At 39.3% G+C, this 13818-nt stretch overlaps 2 protein-coding genes across 4 annotated transcripts in view; one reads left to right on the forward strand and one right to left on the reverse strand.

Annotated features, from left to right (window-relative positions):
• The window catches only part of PEX13 (peroxisomal biogenesis factor 13), an 89734-nt gene that overhangs the window by 70371 nt on the left and 5545 nt on the right, over nt 1-13818 (reverse strand). The window lies entirely within an intron of this gene.
• PUS10 (pseudouridine synthase 10) overlaps nt 1-13818 on the forward strand; it is a 68111-nt gene that overhangs the window by 41111 nt on the left and 13182 nt on the right. For both annotated transcript variants that reach the window (XM_032178582.2, XM_032178583.2), the window contains exons 7-14: nt 1607-1668; nt 1993-2038; nt 4198-4262; nt 5539-5624; nt 6563-6688; nt 11992-12048; nt 12916-12992; nt 13086-13141. In XM_032178582.2, coding sequence (XP_032034473.1) covers nt 1607-1668; nt 1993-2038; nt 4198-4262; nt 5539-5624; nt 6563-6688; nt 11992-12048; nt 12916-12992; nt 13086-13141 — 575 coding nt within the window. The remainder of the gene's footprint in view (nt 1-1606; nt 1669-1992; nt 2039-4197; nt 4263-5538; nt 5625-6562; nt 6689-11991; nt 12049-12915; nt 12993-13085; nt 13142-13818) is intronic.

The following is a 13818-nucleotide window of genomic DNA, read 5'->3' on the forward strand; positions in this document are numbered from 1 at the left end:
TATGGGCTCAATCCTACCTTGTTGGTATCTCAAATCCCCCTGTTTACTTTTAGGCAGTAACTGCCTTTGAAAACAGAACATTTCCCTTTTCCAGAGCAGACCTTACCTCAGTCTCTGAAATGGGTTGACTTTCAGGGAAGACTCAACAGGCTTCCAGGTGTGAAAACAGGAAGGTCATCTTAAATCAGATTTTAATATTATGGCCTCATTGCTTCATCATTTTGCTAGAAGGAAATTCCTTGAATATCAGATACACCCCTATTCAAATAAAATCACAAAACCATCTACTAAAGCTAAACAGTTTTTCAAGACCATTCTGAATTATGCAGTAATATTTCCTTCTGCAAGAATATGCTCTGTTCTGTAAACTGAATATTGAGAGAATAGAGAATAAAACCACTTCACAGATATCATGAAGAGGAAATGAGGTAATGAAAGTATTTTGGAAGTTAGAGAAGTCATTAATGCAAAATATTTTTACCTCAAATTTCAGTTTTGAAGCACAAATAATTTTACATGTCATATCAGTGAGAACAGAAAATAGAAAACAAAAGATGTGGGTTGAGTGAAGTTTCCCTGAATAAAAGGAATGCATTGTTCATTTTAATTATTGTATAGATTAGAATAAGGAGCAAAAAAAAAAAAGCTATTCATTATTGTGATTCTAGAGTAGCTAATTGGTCTACTAACTATCCAATGAACTCAGTAAATATAAAGACAAAATTGCAACATAGTATGGCATTTTTAGCTATTCCTCCCCCTGACCCCTCCCCCATATGGAATTTTGTATATTCTCCATGGAGGTAAAAGTATAAAAGCATGCTTTTTTGGTGTACAAGGATGTTCATTGTAGCGTTTTTTTTTGTTACAGAAAAATTTTCTACAGCTTAAATGTCTGACAGTCCCTAGAGTTGAAAAGATTTCCATGATATAATATTAAAGCAATTTTCCAAAAGCATGTCTTAAAAAATAATACATATACATTTATATTCACAAAAATGCCTAGAAAGAAACATCAAATTGTTAATGGTTCTGCTTCAGTGGCATGGGATTGAAAAACTATCTCGTATTTGATCATTTTATAATTTATGTGTATAATTTTTGTAATAAAACAAAAAAAATTAAGATCTGCTTTTAAAACTCAAATCCATTAAGACATTTGAGCATGTTAAAAAGAAGCTTCATATGGTTTTTAGGGATCTGAATAGTATGTTTTTTGCCTTGCTAATAATTCAAATCATAGTATTGGCAGAATAATTCTTCATTTCTCTCCGTTATTATTTATTTTCAATTCTGTAAATTCTCATTCATCTTTACACCTAATTTACACATTTGTCCAAAAAGTATACACATTTATTTTAAAACTTTTTTGGTAGGATCACTAATGACTGAGTTTTAGAAGTTAAAAAACAAAAAACAACAACAAAAAAACTATTTCCTTTACAGCTGCCCTGATAACAAGTTGATTTGAGAGCAGTAGTATTTCCAGTTTTTCTGGTCATTCTTTTCTGAGCCAATCTCTGAGAATTAATTTCTATTTCCATTCATAAGTTGTTAGATGTTAGTTTCCTTTTGCTCATTTTTAAACTGTCTTTATAATTTTTAGAGCTTGTTTGAAGTGAGTGTGGTCTTTGCTCACCCAGAAACAGTTGAGGATTGCCACTTCCTGTAAGTTGCCATATAAACAACATCAATGGTGTAAAATTGTTAATGCTGTTTGGTTTTCATGAAAATAGTATTGCTTCTCTTCCTAATAAGGAAGAGGAGAACTTGTTATGTCTTAGTAGGTTTAAAATGTGCCCTCAAAAAAATAAAATAAAATGTGTCCTTGAACATAGTTCCTGGGCAAACCGATATAGCTCATACAGGGACTCATTTTGTCTGCTCCTGATGTCCTGAGTTTAGCAGCCATTTTGTATGAAATATATTTGAATTATATCTACCCCAAAATAAACTCATTAACGTTCTATATTCACTTGAATTTTATTTTAGAGCTGCGATATGCCCAGATTGTTTTAAGCCAGCCAAAAACAAACAGGTAAGGAAAGGTTCCCGCGTCTTACTCTTGAGTGAGTTTTGTCTGAGCTGAATATTCAAATTTCCAACAAAAAGGATATGCATCAGAAACATGGCAACTCTATTATACTAAGAATCAGTCTTTAAATGTTTCCATTTGCTACATTAATTTTTTTTTTCAACTTTTTCAACCTTCACCTCTGGCTAGGAAGTTGTAGCACACAAACATCCTCATGTTTGTGTAGTGTCTAGATTGTTCCCCTGACGATGTTAAATTTAGAATCAGTGTTTCAGTGATGTTACTATTACTCATTAAATTCGTTTAGATTTTAATCCCCCAAATTACATCATCTGGGAAAATCAATGGTAAGTATCAGTAGCATTCCAAACTTTCAGCTAATATCCATTTTCCAGAAATTGATGTTTAGAATATATAATTCAAAGTAAGTTGTTTTATTTACGACAGTCCTGAATTAACATGGCCTCTTTCTGGCTACATTTGCAAAAAGGGCATTTTTATTCAAACTCTTCTTTATCATCTTAATGTTAGCTAATCTTCATGTTAACGAACAAGTTAGTTAACATACACTCTTAGCTCGTATCATGTCAGGATAGAATTATGTGGTGTAATATTGGTCATCTTTCACGCATCAGTTTCGTAGGTGGTTTGGTACATAGACTTAGGCATTCCTACAGTTTTACTGACATTCATTTTGTTGTTGTGATTGTTAAAAAAAACATAAGCTCATTGTCAAATGTACATCTGTTGGTTTTGCCTCTTGCTTTGACTAATTGCTGGGCCTTTTAGAGCTGGGGGAAAGAAGTTTGTAACATTTGCCTAATGCCCCGTGCAGAAATAATTAGAAATGCAGACCAAGCCAAAAGCAGCACCTCCCTACTTTTCTCATATCATGGCACATCTAAAACATTCCATGTTTGTTCAGCACCCTGAGCTTAACAGGATGGAGTTGCTTCAGATTGGCAGCAACAGGCCTGGGGTTTCCACTGTCTGAGGCCCTGCCCAGCAGCCCTTCTGAACTAAAGAGGTCAACATCTTGGCACAACCATAGTCCACTGCTTTGCCACGCCAGTTGGGAAGCTCTGCCCAAATAACCTGTAAGATGTATCTATATTGAAGACCTGGTTTTATTTTATTTACCCTTAAGGAAATATAATAATAGGCATCAAGTAATAGGATAAGGAGATTTTTGTTAAAGCATCATAGACACTACACCATTTGGCCAGTGGGAGTTGTAGAGTCTCAAGTATAGTTTTCTTGCCTCATGGTTGGGAGCAAATTGAATGACCTTTTGAGATTTTTTTCAAGCCCAAGATTTCATATCTTATCAAACAGGCACTTAATTTTCAGTTGTAACCCTATTGTATCTTATAGAATGCCATAGTGTTCCCTAGAATATGGTTTTGAGAAAATTATTCCTTTGGTGATAAACTGTTGAACTGCCTACACTGTAATCCTTTTCAGTCAAATGTGATTTCTCCTAACAGAAGAACTAATTGTGATTTATCGTGGTAAGCCATGTATATATGCACTAATTAGTTCTAGTATGTCTACCGTGCAGTTTGGCTTTTCTTATCTTAAAAAATCCAAGTGGAACATTTGTTGTAGATGCCCTTCTGTTCAGTACAGTGGATTTACTTACTCTGTGGCTGGTGAGTGAGACTGAGTTGCTAGATGCCAGGGCAGGCAGGCTGGCTCTGCTTTACCCCTTACCCTGGCAGCCAACTCCTAAATTACATACTGTGGCCTCTGAAGCGATATAGGAAAGAAAAGGTAGCTGAATCAAATTCCTGTTGAAGTCAAGGGAAAAAACATTAAATGACACTTCCTACAGTGTCATCATGTTTTGTATTTGAATTATACCATAATTTGAGAGAAGTGGGACAGTGTGGTGAAGAAGACCTGTTCTGCTAGATCTGCCTGTTATTATAGACAAAGACCAGATTGAAGAGAAGGGTTACAGAGGTATGCCAGTTGCAGAACTGACATGAATGCTTAAGTTTTATTTATTTTCTTGAAATGCTTAAGTATTTCTCCATGTTAAGTATATGAAATGATATAATGAAATGATACAATTTCTCCAGCCATGTTCTGTGTTTCACGTCTGACGTTTTCTTGTCTGGATAATAAAATGTCTTTTCTTCTCATTTTACCCTATATAGTCTGTATTCACTAGAATGGCAGTTATGAAAGCCTTGAATAAGATAAAAGAAGAGGATTTCCTTAAGTAAGTAGAAATTTAGAAACAAAGAAGCATCGTGAAATTTTAGAATAAAGGGAATGTTAGAGATAAGCTGGATTATCTCTGAAACAAGATGATGTATTTCAGGGGCCAGGATTGTGTCTTAGTCATTGTTATCTCTCCAACCCCTGGTGCAGTACCTGGCATATGTGGTGTTCAGTAAATGTTTGTCAAATTAGTATCAAGTCTAACGTCTTTTTTAAAAAAATACTTATTTATTTATTTATTTTTTTGAGATGGGAGTTTCATTTTTGTTGCCCAGGCTGGAGTTCAGTGGAGCAGTCTCGGCTCACTGCAACCTCTGCCTCTCAGATTCTAGTGATTCTCCTGCCTCAGCCTCCCAAGTAGCTGGGATTATAGACATGCACCACCACTGCCCGGCTAATTTTTTGTATTTTTAGTAGAGACAGGGTTTCGCCATGTTGGCCAGGCTGGTCTTGAACTCCTGACCTCAGGTGATCCACTCGCCTCGGCCTCCCAAAGTGCTGGGATTACAGGCATGAGCCACCGTGCCCGGCCCAATCAAGTCTAACTTCTTGATCTTTTAGAAGAGGGTAGTGTGTCCAAAGAGGGAGTTGACTTGCCTAAGCTAGTAATAGAGTAGACCTGGAGCCAGATGTCCTGACATTCTAGCCCAGTGCTACGCCCATTACATCCTTAGTCCTGTATTTCCTAGTATCGTTCATCTCCAGAAAAGGGAGAGGAAGGCTCATGAGTTTCCTCACTTGTTAAAATATGCTAAAATAAAATAAATGCAATAAACCTTACATTTTAATTCTTGGTACATTCATTTTATTAAATAAAATATTACTGTAAGTTTTCTTTCCAGAAGATCCTTCAATACATTTCAAACGATGATGTGATAAGGGGGGTAGAGTCAGCAGTAAACTGCACGTGACCATGGACAGCAAAATGGTTAAAAAGCCTGAAGGGGCTTCCACTTCCTATGTATGGAATTTTCCCTCAAATCTTGAGGCTATTGGAAAGTATTAGGTTGGTGCAAAAGTAATTGCAAGTTTTTGCCTAGGAAGATAAGTCCTCCTGAAGGTGAAAGGTAGCAGCAGAGCCCTTATTTACTTACTGCCACTCTCGTATGTTAAAATTGTTACTCCACAGGCCTGCAAGACCTGTATTGTTCTGAAACTAAAAGTTAGCGAGAGACTCGGGCTCTGTGTATGTCTCAGACGATGCTGATTCATCTAAGTTTTGTGATTCAATATTATGTCTGGAAAATAGCTATAAAATTTATTTTGTTTTGCAGGCAGTTTCCTTGTCCTCCAAACTCACCAAAGGCTGTATGCGCTGTTCTTGAAATTGAATGTGCTCATGGTGCTGTTTTTGTGGCTGGTAAAATATTTGGTCTAGAATATACATACACTGTGAACGTACTCTCCTTTCTAAAAACTCAGCTGACTCCTGTTCTATTTTATTCTTATTGCTGTTATTAGATTCTAATAAATTTACTCTCTTGAGAAGTAGAATCAATAGCCAAACTTATTTTAGGTTTTGTGGGCATTCTAAAGGATCACTTAGGAGATCAGTTATTTTAAATGCCATGCCAAAGGGAAATGACACTTCCTAGGTTTTAATAGTTTTCATCAGAGATGGCCAAGTAGAAATATGGGTAGATGCAGAGACCCAAAACTGGTTTGGAGAAAAACAGCAGGACAGAGGCTATTTTATAACATAAAAACAAACTTGAAAAAATAATTTATTATCTCCAAAATGACTAAACACTTGGCTTCCACTGGAAAGAAATTGTTCATCGACTTTCCCAAAAGGTAATCTGGCAGACAAATTTTTGTTTGAAAGTTACAACTGTTTTATAGTAATAGCTGAAGTGAAATTGCTCTTCAGCCTTGACTATAATATCCTATCCTAGGGCAATGAAAGCTACCTGCCTTACTGTAGCTTTACTCATCAGGTGTAAAAGCAAGTTTGGTTGTGTGTTTTTTTTTTATCCTTGGTACATTCATAATATTATATAACTTGTTTAGTCAGCCAATCAAATTAAATATATTGAGCATTCCTTTCAAACTTATTTGATGTACCATTCATATCATATATTTACCCATCTATTTTATTGTTACTTTAAACCTTTTTATTTAATTATCTACATGTCTATGTCCCAGGTCTCCAAATTGGATTGTTAGTTAGGTAAAGGATAGGCCTTGTTTTATATCGTAGCACTTAGGATATTGGCCCTTATAGTTGTTGCTTCTCTTTTTATCCTATTATGTTAATTACTCCATTCCATCCAGGCTATCTGATTATTTCTTTCTCAGGGAGATATAATAAATATTCCAGGAATCTACCACAAACTCCTTGGATAATTGATGGAGAAAGGAAGCTGGAATCTTCAGTGGAAGAATTAATTTCAGATCATCTGTTGGCAGTATTCAAAGCAGAGAGTAAGTGTTACAATCTTCATACTTTATTTATTTATTTTGAGATAGGGGCTTGCTTTGTCAACTAGGCTAGATTGCAGTAGCACATCACAGCTCACGGCAGCTTTGACCTCCTGGGCTCAAACGATCTGCCCACCTTGGCCTCCCAAAGTCCTGGGATTATAGGCATGAGCCACCCCACCTGACCTAATCTTCATATTTTATTCTTTTTTTTTTTTTTTTTTGAGAGAGAGGGTCTCACCCTGTCACCCAGGCTGGAGTGCAGCCTCAACCTCCCAGGCTCAAGCAACCCTCCCGTTTCAGTCTCCTGAGTAGCTGGGACCACAGGTATACACCACCATGGTCGGTTATTTTTTAACATATTTTTAGAGATTGGGGGTCTCACTATGTTGCCCAGGCTGGTCTCGAACTCCTGGGCTCAAGTGATCCTCTTGCCTGGGCTTCCCAAAATGCTGGGATTACAGGCATGAGCCACTGCACTTGGCCATATATTTAATACACTGACATTCATGAATAGATTTCTTGGGGGTGGCAGGAAAGATTTCTATATTTTATTAATCACTACCAAGTCTGGGCCTCTTGGCCATAGGCTTCCTGTGAACAGGGATCATCGTGTTTTGGGTGCCACTGGCCTGGGCTGGATTTCAGCCAAGGCACTCGAGAATATCTGCCTGTCCTCTCTCAAGATGACTGCTCTGCCGGGTGCAGTGGTGTGTACCTGCAATCCCAGCACTCTGGGAGGCTGAGGCGGGCGAATCACTTGCAGCCAGGAATTCAAGACCAGCCTGGGCAACATGGTGAGACACTGTATCTACTAAAAATACAAAAATTAGCTGGGCATGGTGGTGTGCACCTATAGTCCCAGCTACTTGGAAGGCTGAGGCATGAATTGCTTGAACCCAGAAGGCGGAGGTTGCAGTGAGCTGAGATCACACTACTGCACTCCAGCCTGGGCAAAAGAGTGAGACTTTGCCTAAAAAAATAAAAAATAAATTTAAAAAATGACTGTTCTCTCCTGGGGAAATTCAAAACAACTGATGACTACTTTAAATGAATGCACCTAAGCCCTGACCTTGGTACACTTCAGCCTTGGCCTCTTTGGGGGAATATGAGGAAATTAAAACACATCTTCCACATCCAGTGCTTCTTCGAGAGTAATCACTGACAAGTGTTTGGCTTCTCTCTTAACCTATAAAGTGTCCTGGAATAAAGTTCAGGCCTAGAGAAAGTAAATCAACAGCAGCCATTTTACAAAGACTGAATGGCAGCTGTAATGTTTTTGAATTTAGGTATTAACAAGCCCAGGTTCGTGGGATGAGTCAGGTTCCATCAGGTTTATGTTCTCCTTGTCTCAACAGGCCTGTCAGGTCAAAGGCAGCATAAAGTCTTGTGATTTCAATTGCAGGAAATTGTGTTATACGTCAGGAAAAACTGCAGGGCATGAATGATATTACTCTTTGGAATGAGGCTCCTAGCATAATTAGAAAACCTTCCTTTTTTTGAGATAGAGTCTTACTTTGTCGCCCAGGCTCTAGTATAGTAGTGTGATCATGGCTCACTGCAGCCTTTAGCTCCTGGGCTTAAGCAATCCTCCTGCCTCAGCCTCCCAAGTAGCTGGGACTACAGGCATGTGCCACCATGCCTGGCTAATTTTTTTGTATTTTTTGTGGAGATGGAGTTTTGCCATGTTGCCAAGGCTAGTCTCAAACTCCCGAGCTCAAGCAATCCATCTGTCTTGGCCTCCCAAAGTGCTGAGATTACAGGCGTGAACTACCACGCTCAGCCAGAAAACCTTTTTTTGACAGACCAGCTAGAAATCCATCCTTCTCTCTGAAAGACCTTAAGATAAGCATGCTTTGATAATGACAAACACATGGTCTAGATGAGACATGGCTGACCCTTCCAGCTCCCTGACTTGCAAGGAGGAAAGAGAAACACTTCAAACCACATCCCTCTTATAATTTGTTGCCTATCACATAGGTGGCCTTTCTTTAAGGGTCTTTAAGAATTGTTTACTGAACGGAAAAAAGAGTATCCCAGCACCCTAATATTTTCCAAAATCTTAGCAGTAAAGACCCTGGGCTTTGCCATGAGCTTTTGCCTACTTAATTTGGTATTTACAAATGGATTATCACATAAGACTTATGCAAGTTATGAAGGGATGAAAATAAAGCGTTAGCACAAAAAGTTTCATTTGGATTCTTTTTGGGGCTACCTGTCACGCCAAGTGTCAGATTCCAGCCCAAGCTGAAGACCGAGAGGAGTGGGCAGATGAGTGGCGGGCAGCTGAAAGAACACTCAAGGAATCTTAGGGAGTTTTGGACATGGCTTTATTCTCTCTCTCTGGGCGAAAGCCCAGGCACGAGACATATGTACAGCATCAGCAGGGTAGTTATACCTTTTACAGACAATAGTGGCTCCGAGCCAAGCGCAAGTTCATGTGAGTGATCACCTAATGTGCCTCACGTGACGTGGTTACATAATGTGTGGGGTTGTGCACCTGTGCACCAAACCTACTGAGTCATGCTGTGCTGGAAGGCTGCCTCAGTCTACTCCTGACTAAAGCGTGGCCATTTCCCTTATACTCCACCCCCTAGGCTGAGGGTGTCCTCTGGGCAGGGACACATGGCCATAGGGCAGAGCCCTGAATCCATAACTCACAACAACAATACAGAGAGCAACAGATCACCACTAGGATCCCAGCTATGCTACTTATGTCTGTTAGGGCCCGGCGTAGGCTAGAGCCTAGGGATGCCCACCATCTCTGCAGGGGGTCATCAGTACAGCCCTTGACTGTCTTAATCTCCCATGAGACCACTTGCAGGGCTGCTTTTATGTTCTGCCGATTATCAGGGATAAAGGTACAGCACTGTGTTATGTTTACACAGGCCGTGACAGGTAGCCATCCCACAGTGGTGTTACCCCAGTGTTGCTCTGTGCGCCACAGTGCCTGGGCTGGGGGTACTACATGTTCCCCCCCTAGCCAGCTCCACCACCATAAATGCTACCGGTCAGCCAGGGGGCAAGTGTGCCATGGGTCTTGCAGCATCCTTTGTCCAAGGCTTGTGCATTGTGTTCCAGGCATCAGCACACAAGGACCACTGCAGATTAGCTGAACCCCTTATAGTTCCTGATCATTCTTGCCCTTGATACTGTTTTTTAGGGAGATGAGACAAGGCATAATGTGAGTTTAAAAAACTCAACCAAGTTTTAAGCATGTATTTTCTAATACTTAAGGGAGTGGCTTCTTTTCCTTTTTCGTCAGCTGCTATTTATAATCGCACACTAATAAGTTTTCAGGTTTACCCCCCAAGTTTCTCTCACTCTGCAGTCCAAGGATGTTTCCTTAATTTCAGGTTTGAAACATTTTTCTTTTTTTTTCCTTTTTTCTCTTTCTTTTTTTTTTTTTTTTGAGACGGAGTCTCGCTCTGTCGCCCAGGCTGGAGTGCAATGGTGCAATCTCGGCTCACTGCAAGCTCAGCCTCCCAGGTTCACGCCATTCTCCTGCCTCAGCCTCCCAAGTAGCTGGGACTACAGGCACGCGCCACCACACCCAGCTAATTTTTTTGTATTTTTAGTAGAGACAGGTTTCACCAAGTTAGCCAGGATGGTCTCAATCTCCTGACTTCGTGATCCACCCGCCTCAGCCTCCCAAAGTGCTGGGATTACAGGTGTGAGCCACTGCGCCCAGCCTGATTTGAAACATTTTTCTAAAAGATCAGTAAATATGCCTTCTCCTTTAGTCTGGATCAAATGCTTTTGTGGCCTTCTCAAGGGCCTAGCTTTCCACACCTCTTTCTTACTGATGGGCTGCAATTTGTGGGAAGTTTTATGGCTGACTTATGAATTTAAGATTTCTGCTCCTTCAGTAACTAGTAGACTTATTTCTTTGAGGCCTGTTCATTCCCTTCACCCCTGCCAGTCACAGGTTCTTGTTCAGTCACTGTGGACACCCTGTTTTCCTAACAGGGCTGACTGGGAGACAGGGGTGGGCAGGTGTAATACAAATCCTAGCCCCAAGGAGTCTGCATCTTCAGCTTCCCAGATGCCCTTTTTGAATTCACCATTGAACTATGGCCATCCATCTGTTGTTAGCACTACAGGTTGAGTCTGTTGACTCTGATTAGAAGATACCGATATTGCTATGGATTTATTAGTAACTTCACACTGGAGTGTAAACACAGAATGTAGAGTTTTTTGGGACTTAGTGGTTCACAGACTCCTACTTCCTGCCTGGCCTAGTTCTATATCTAGAAAAGTTGTTGTGTAAGCCCCTTGTCCTTTTTTTTTTTTTTAAACCATTTTCTCCTTCCAATATTTGCAGCTTTTAGTCTGTGATGATCAACTTATCGTAGAGCATACACTGGTTTTATCATGGTTCCAGCTTTGGTTTGATGAAATATATAATGAATTTGCTTTTTAGAGTCAAACCTTTTTTTCCTCCTTTTCCTTTCATGGAGTTTAATTCTTAAATAATGAATGTTTTTGCTTTGTTCTAAGGAAAGAAAGAAAGATTATCGAGTTTTCACCACAGGCTTATGGCCAGAGGGGTGGTGGGCTCTTCTTCCAAACAGGACTCTGCCTTGCCTTTCCCATGGGATGGTAGTTAAGGTTGGATTTTAACATCAGAAACACCTAGCTCTGCCATTTACTTGTGTGACCTTGGGAACATTACCTAACTTTTCTGAAGCTTGGTGTTCTTTTATTTTATACCTACTTTATAAGGTTATAATAAGGATTAAATAGTACATGGTCCAGGTGCAGTGGCTCACACCTATAATCCCAGTGCTTTGGTAGGCCAAAGCAGGAGAATAGCTTGAATTCAGGAGTTAAAGACCAGTCTGGGCAACAAAGCAAGACCTCATCTCTACAAAAATCAAAAAATTAGCCGGGTGTGCTGGTATGCACTTGTGATCCCAGCTACTTGGGAGGCTGAGACAAGAAGATTGATTGGGCCCAGGAGTTTGAGGCTGCAGTGGGCCATGATCACGCTGCTGCACTCCAGCCTGGGTGACAGAGTAAGATCTCATTTCTAAGAATAAATAAATAAATAAATAAAATTTAAATTATATATATAAAATTTTTAGTCCAATGCCTGGCATATAATAAGTTCTCAATAAATGGTGTTTACTATTAGCATTACTATTTTTAGTAGAGATTGACATTAGAGGTGGGATGATGACTCTCCCTGGGGATTCTCCTGTAGATTGTTCAAGACCTTCAATTGGGTTTCTAGCAAAGGTTGGGAATGAATATCTTAGGGCTATGATGTCTCTAATTTTTTTTTCTTTATCTGCTTTTCAAAGGTTTTAATTTTTCATCCTCTGGAAGAGAAGATGTAGATGTGAGAACATTAGGAAATGGTAAGACTGCAACAGCATCACTTGATTAGAACTAACTTTCTGATTATCATCCTTTCTAGACAGCAAGCTTAGCATAGTCACTCAGTGAAAAACAAAGTGAGCAAGGCCCAGAGCTTCTCCAAGGGAGGAAGCTTTGTGGATTATGGAGGCCCCTTTATGAATTATATGAAATACACCTTAACAGGAATCATTTCTTCAGAGGCCATCCTGATTGCATACCTATAGGTTATAAGGGACTTGTATGTGCATTAACAAAGAGGTGCTTGATTTTTTTCCAAAAGTTTGATTATTAATTTTTTCATTTAATAGCATTTCAGAAGGACCAGTACAGTTTTCAGAATGTACATCTTCATTTAAAAAGTGATTCTGCTGTCTTAACCTTCATGTCTCTCATTTTACCCTATTGCATTACCAGAAAGATGATGACATTTAATCCTGAACTGTTTGAGGCTTACAGTTCCTTCCTCTCATGGAACCAAAGCTTTTCCATTTCACTAGTGGATCAGTCTAGGAGGATGGATTTCAACAGGGCATTGCTGCATGTGACCACTTTACATTAGTGTGACTAAGTTAATTAGCGGTTATTTAAACTGTGTTTTGTAATTAACACAGGCTTGCTCATGGGACTTTGGGGAAGCAGTTATTTTCACATATTGCCTGTGCTGGGGTTTAGCAGCCCTTCTGCCCCCACAAAAAGCCCCTTGATTCTTCTCACACATTCTTCCCTCCCTCAGATGTAGTCATGTCACTAAACTTTCAGTCCTCTAGAGCTCAACCCATTTTTCACACCTCCTAACCCTCTTGCATTAGCCCAAATGTTAACTCCATCAACACGTTTCTGTTTCATGACGGGGTGTGTGCTGCCAGGAAGGCCCTTTGCAATTGAGCTGGTGAATCCTCATAGAGTACATTTCACTTCACAAGAAATTAAGGAACTTCAGCAGGTAAACCACTTCATGACATGGAAATCGTCATGTTTCTGCAATTCTGTAACTGAGCTAGACTTGCTAATTGCTTTTCTTTTTCTGCTACTACAGAAAATTAATAACTCATCTAACAAAATCCAAGTACGTGACTTGCAGCTTGTCACAAGGTAAGAGTAGGCTCACTGGAGATGATTTCAAAAGGGACGTTTTAGTTGCAGGTCACATATCTTGATAAGGGAATTGCATCCAGAATATATAAAGAACTCTTAACAACACAACTGAAAATGGGGAAATGATTAAGTAGACATTTCTCCAAGGAGTATATAGGAGTAGCCAATTAACATATGAAAAAATGCTCAACATAATTAGTCATTGGGGAAATGCAAATCTTAACCACTTCTAGATATTATATATGCAAGAGAAATGAGAACAAACATCCACACAAAGACTTGTACGTGAATATTCATAGTAGCATTATTCACAATAGCAAAGAAGTAGAAAACTACCCAAGTGTCTATGAATAAACAAAATGTGATATATCCATACAATGGAATATTATTTGGTAATAAAAAGGAATGAAGTACTGACACATGCTACAACCTGAGTGAGCCTTGAAAACATTATGAAATGAAAGGAGCCAGTCACCAAGCACCACGTACTGTATGATTTCATTATATGAAATGTTCATAATAGGCAAATCTATAGAGATAGAAAGTCAGTTAATGGTTGTCTAGGGCTGGGGGAGAATAATAATGGGAAGTGACACTAATGGGTACAAAGTTTCTTTTTCAGGGTGATGAAAGTATTCTAAAACTAGATTGTGGTAATAGCTGTGCAACCCTGA

The sequence above is a fragment of the Hylobates moloch genome, unplaced genomic scaffold, assembly GCF_009828535.3.
Source record: "Hylobates moloch isolate HMO894 unplaced genomic scaffold, HMol_V3 SCAFFOLD_15, whole genome shotgun sequence".
NCBI classification, from domain to species: domain Eukaryota; kingdom Metazoa; phylum Chordata; class Mammalia; order Primates; family Hylobatidae; genus Hylobates; species Hylobates moloch.